This window comes from Rousettus aegyptiacus, unplaced genomic scaffold (assembly GCF_014176215.1).
Source record: "Rousettus aegyptiacus isolate mRouAeg1 unplaced genomic scaffold, mRouAeg1.p scaffold_m13_p_5, whole genome shotgun sequence".
Taxonomy (NCBI): domain Eukaryota; kingdom Metazoa; phylum Chordata; class Mammalia; order Chiroptera; family Pteropodidae; genus Rousettus; species Rousettus aegyptiacus.
The window spans coordinates 78,439,789-78,444,607 of record NW_023416308.1 but is presented as its reverse complement, the minus strand read 5'-3'; the positions used below and the strand labels follow the sequence as shown (position 1 = coordinate 78,444,607).

At 36.2% G+C, this 4,819-nt stretch overlaps 1 protein-coding gene across 1 annotated transcript; it reads right to left on the bottom strand.

Annotated features, from left to right (window-relative positions):
- Window positions 1–3,114: 3,114 nt before the first annotated feature.
- Window positions 3,115–4,062, bottom strand: LOC107506724 (olfactory receptor 52A1-like). The gene has a single exon (XM_016137537.2). It carries the CDS (start codon window positions 4,060–4,062, stop codon window positions 3,115–3,117), a length of 948 nt encoding a protein of 315 aa, XP_015993023.2.
- Window positions 4,063–4,819: the final 757 nt, after the last annotated feature.

Sequence of the window (4,819 nt, the reverse complement as noted above, 5' to 3'; positions counted from 1 at the left end):
ACGCAGTTTTTGTATGCATCTTTCTTTGTTTCTCGTTCTTCATTTAAAAATGTTTTTAAATAAACAGAAAATTTTAATTTAATATTATTCAATGTGTTAATATTTTCCCAAATGTTATATTTTTATATTTTATTTAAGAAGTCATTCTTTTAAGATCATGAAGATACTCTTCTATATTTCACTTATAGCTTTATTGTTTTGCCTTTCACAGTTAGATTGAAAATAAATCCTGAATTGGATTTTCCCTCTTAGTTCTTCTGGCTGACCTAATCATCCTATTGACATAAGACAGATTAACAGGAGAAAATAACTACATTTAATTACTTTGTACTTAAAGGGATTTTGTAAGAAATGGGACAGGAGGACAAATCTAAGAATATAGGGCAAGAGGACAAATCAGGTGGTATATGCCATCTTGAGTTAAGGAGAAAGGCAGGGAGGTGGGTCATGGTTTGGGACTTCGAAGAACAGGAAGGCAATTCACATGGAGATAGAAAAGCAAATGCTTAGCAAAAAATTTTACTGGGCCATCTTTAACAATGGTCCACAGAGAGGATTTTGATCAAAGAGCCTTGTTGGGTTTCCCCACTTCTATCACACACTAATTCATGTTAAACTATAGTTATTATGATGACAGTTCTCTATCTAAATGTTTTTAGGCAGTGAGGGGGAAGGTCAAAGTTTTTTCCTGAGTCTGTTGTCTTCTAAAAATAACTAGATTAAAATAATTAATATCCCAAAGAAGTATATTTTGGGATGACAAACTCTGCTCCCCCTAAGTGGCATAAAGTTGCAGGCAAGGTTTATTTTTCTCCATATGAATATGTAATTTACTTATCATATGTTGAAAAAACATTATTCTCTACTACATTTTTTAACATCTTTGTCATATTTAGATGATTGTTCATGTATGATCTGTTCTCGGTTTTTATATCTTTTACTTTTGTCAGGTATTTTATAGGTCTATTCTCCTGGAGAATTACACAGATGGACCTATAACTGTGGTATCAAATATCATTGCTTACTGTTAAAAAAAAAAAAGAAAGGAAAGGAAAGGAAAGGAAAGGAAAGGAAAGGAAAGGAAAGGAAAGGAAAGGAAAGGAAAGGAAAGGAAAGGAAAGGAAAAGAAAAGACTTCTCATTGGTAAATTGCATCTGGAGTAAAACTTCTCTAAAGGACTTATAGTCATTTTGTGCTAGATATTTTTGGTAAGGTGTGGGCCTTCCTGTTTTATAAAGTAGCTGTAGTAATCGATCTCCTGCTTTTTTGTGACTCCCTGAAAGCTAACCTCATGGGATCCTACAAGAGATATTGGTTCTATGGGTTATTAGAACATCAAAATTGCATTGAATTCACATCTATCATGCCATTCTCTCTTTTCTTGGAGCATTTACTTAAGAAAACTTTTAACTGTAAATTATTTCTGTCCTTTGTGATGTAGATCGATTAAAGGACTGGGTTATTTTACAAGCTATGACTGGCTTTCTTAGGACCTGGGAGCCATCCTTTTGAAATGCATTCATCAAGGAAGATGGTGCACCTATCTCCCAGTCTCTACAGGAGGGTAGGAATCTCACTTTGATATACCGTTGTTCCACGTTGTAAAACTCCCTCCTACTATGAAGATAACGTTTGATTTTCGTAGTGTATAGCCAATTAGCAAACACAGATGGCCTATAATCCACCCCCACCCCCCACCCAAACCCAGCTCTTAAAAACTTTTTCACCTTTTATTTCAGGAGAACTGAGTATTTATGCTTGATTTGAGTTTTCTCATTCTAATGATGACAAAATATCAGAAAAAAAAAAAAGTCGACTTTTTTTGCTCATTCTGTCCTATGGGATTTTTTTTTTATTTAAAAAGAAAAAGATGTTAAAGGCAATGTTTTTGTTACCTATTTAAGTGAAGACTGGTATGAGTACTATATGTAAGCAAGACAAATAAATGCCTGACTAGCCTACTTACATATCGTGTTCCCAGTACACGTACCAACAACTTTATTACTTGCTATGAGGCTGTGCTTTTAAAGATCGATTGCCTCTCAGCTCCAAATTTATTTTTTACCTCTCTGTGAAAGTGTACCTTGGCCATCTAAGTACTTTCTCTTTACAAGCTGGCACAATGCTAAACTTTGTCATTGGAGGGAACTGGTAAGGCACTACAGGAGAAGAGGATTTTGCTTCCTGGTTCCTCTATGCTCACTCCACAGACTCTTGCAGTTTAGGTGCTTTCTCTAGTTTTCAGCAGGCTCCTGCAGTTCTTGAAACTCTTCTAGGGCTCAGATTCTGCAGTGCACAAAGCAAGCAGCACCCAGTAGCCAGCAGCTTTCTTAAAAATCCATGAATGGCTTTTCATGGCACCCTAGAGGGTGAATCTCTGGCAAGTTCCACTTTTTCATCTTTCAATGATGCAGTGCTGTTCCTTTTCTAATGAGGTGTGTATTCGAACCAGATTTTTATACCTTTTTCTTTGATGCTTAGGTCTATAATTCGCCTTAACATAATTTTGGTATGGGATACGAGGAAGATGTCACAGTTCATTTTCTCATGTATTCATTTAGTTGTTCTAGTACTATAGTTCAGGAAGACTTTCTAATTCCCATTAAATTGCTTAGACATCTTGTTCAAAAGTCAACTGGCCATGTATGCATGATTATATCTTAAAATCTCATGGTTTAACACAGAAATCACAATGAATATTAGTCTTATTTTTAATAGAATAAGAATAAAAATAGAGTCAAATGTATGGTATGCAACAAAAGCAATGATTAAATAAATCCATACTTGAAAATACATAGATTACAAAAGGAAAAGTTTGAAAACCAGTAATCAAAACTTCCTTATGAAGAAATAAAAAGAACAGCAAATTAAACACCAAATAAAAGGAAGAAAACAATGAAGATTAGAAGTCAAATGCATTATGGATAAAAAGTTAGTATCAATGTTAACTTGGATACTTTTTTATGTCAATCTAGCTATAATTTTAGAAATAAACACCTTTAAGATAGCGCATGATAATGTAAATCCCCAACAATGAACACCCAGATTCCAAGCTCTCTTCATCTCTAAGAAATTAAATTATTCTCTACATGACCACAAACATTTAATAGATGACTACTGGGATCCATGACTCACAAGAAAAATTTGTGTCACGCGCTTACAAATGTCCTTATTTTTTACACCATAGACAATAGGGTTGAGTGCAGGGGGCACAAGAAGGTAGATAGTAGACAGAAGAATGTGGGTAGAGGGGACAACATGTCCAAAACGGTGGCTAAAGAAAGAAAAGAAGGCAAGAATATAAAACTCAAGGAAAACAAAAATATGAGCTGTACATGTATTAAATGCTTTGAGTCGTGCCTCCTTTTGATGTAAACGAAAGACAGCCTGGAAAATAAGGACATAGGAAATGATGATAAAAATCATGTCAAATCCCAGAATTGTAAACCCCACAAAAAGGCCACAAACTTTATTGACTTGGGTGTCTTCTGCAGCTAGCTTGACTATAGCCATGTGCTCACAGTAAGAGTGGGCAATAAGAATGGAATGGAAAACATGGAGTCTTTTGATTAGAATGGGTAACAGACCAACCAGCACTATAGCTCGGATTGCCACCATCACAACCATGCGACCCAGAATGGAAGGTGTGAGGATGGATGTGTGCCTCAGTGGATCACAGATGGCAATGTAGCGGTCAAAAGCCATAGCTAATAGGATGCCAGACTCCATGCACTGCAAAGCATGAATAAAGAACAACTGGGCTAGGCAGGTGTCAAAAGCCATGGAGGAAGATCTGAACCAGAAGATGGCCAGCATCTTGGGAACAATGGCTGCACAGAGTCCTATGTCAGTGGCTGCCAACACAGCTAGGAAGATGTACATGGGCTTGTGCAGGCTGCGTTCTGTGGGGATGATGATTAATAAAATGATATTTCCCACAAGAGCCACTAGGCACAGAATAAAGAAAGGAAACCCAATCCAAAACTGCACATGTTCTAGTCCTGGAATTCCAATCAAGAATACGGTTCTGGGGTTCAAATATGATGTATTGATTGGTGGCATAGAGGTTGGTATTCTGTCTTCTCTCCACTGATTCTGATAACCTGCAAAAGAAAACTTGAATGAGAAGTCAAAAAGCTTCAGCTCCCACTTGCAACAATTATCATTCAACCATACTGAGCACCGAACAAATAATTTCAGTGCTTTGGATGGCAGTTTGACCAGAATGTTCTGAGATTCTATAATACACATCAGAATGGCAGAAGCAAACAAGCCTATTGACCTATCAGAGCTGAAAAATAGGAAAGTTTCAGGATTCATAACTTAGCTCTTAGCTCTTGTAGAAATAGAAAGTGAGCTCTAGTCTAGTTTGCCTGAAAAACCACCATTAGGTGTTTTTCTTTATTTATTTCTAAATGCCAGCCCATGAGCCTTGGTCTCCTAGAAGAAATCTTGTTTCTGCTGCTCTGTTACATTAGTATGTAATCCTCTGAGAGCCTTCAATATTAACTACACAGCTCCTGGTCCTGGGGATCTAGTTTTTTTTGTTTGTTTTTTTTTTTTTTTTTTTTTTATCCCTGGGTCATTGGCATTAGTTCTCAAATGGGGTTTGTTAGAAGAGAGTCTACCTTTCTTACATTAACTATTCCTTCATGGTTATGTAAGGAATGGTTAATGTAATGTTTTTCATTACATAACCATGAAGGAATGGTTAATGTAATGTTTTTCAAGGCATAAAAGGTGAACATTAGAGGAGATCTGAAAAGAGTGGTGTTTCAGACAGAGCCATATGAAATAAGTTCTCTAAGTGAATTAAGAT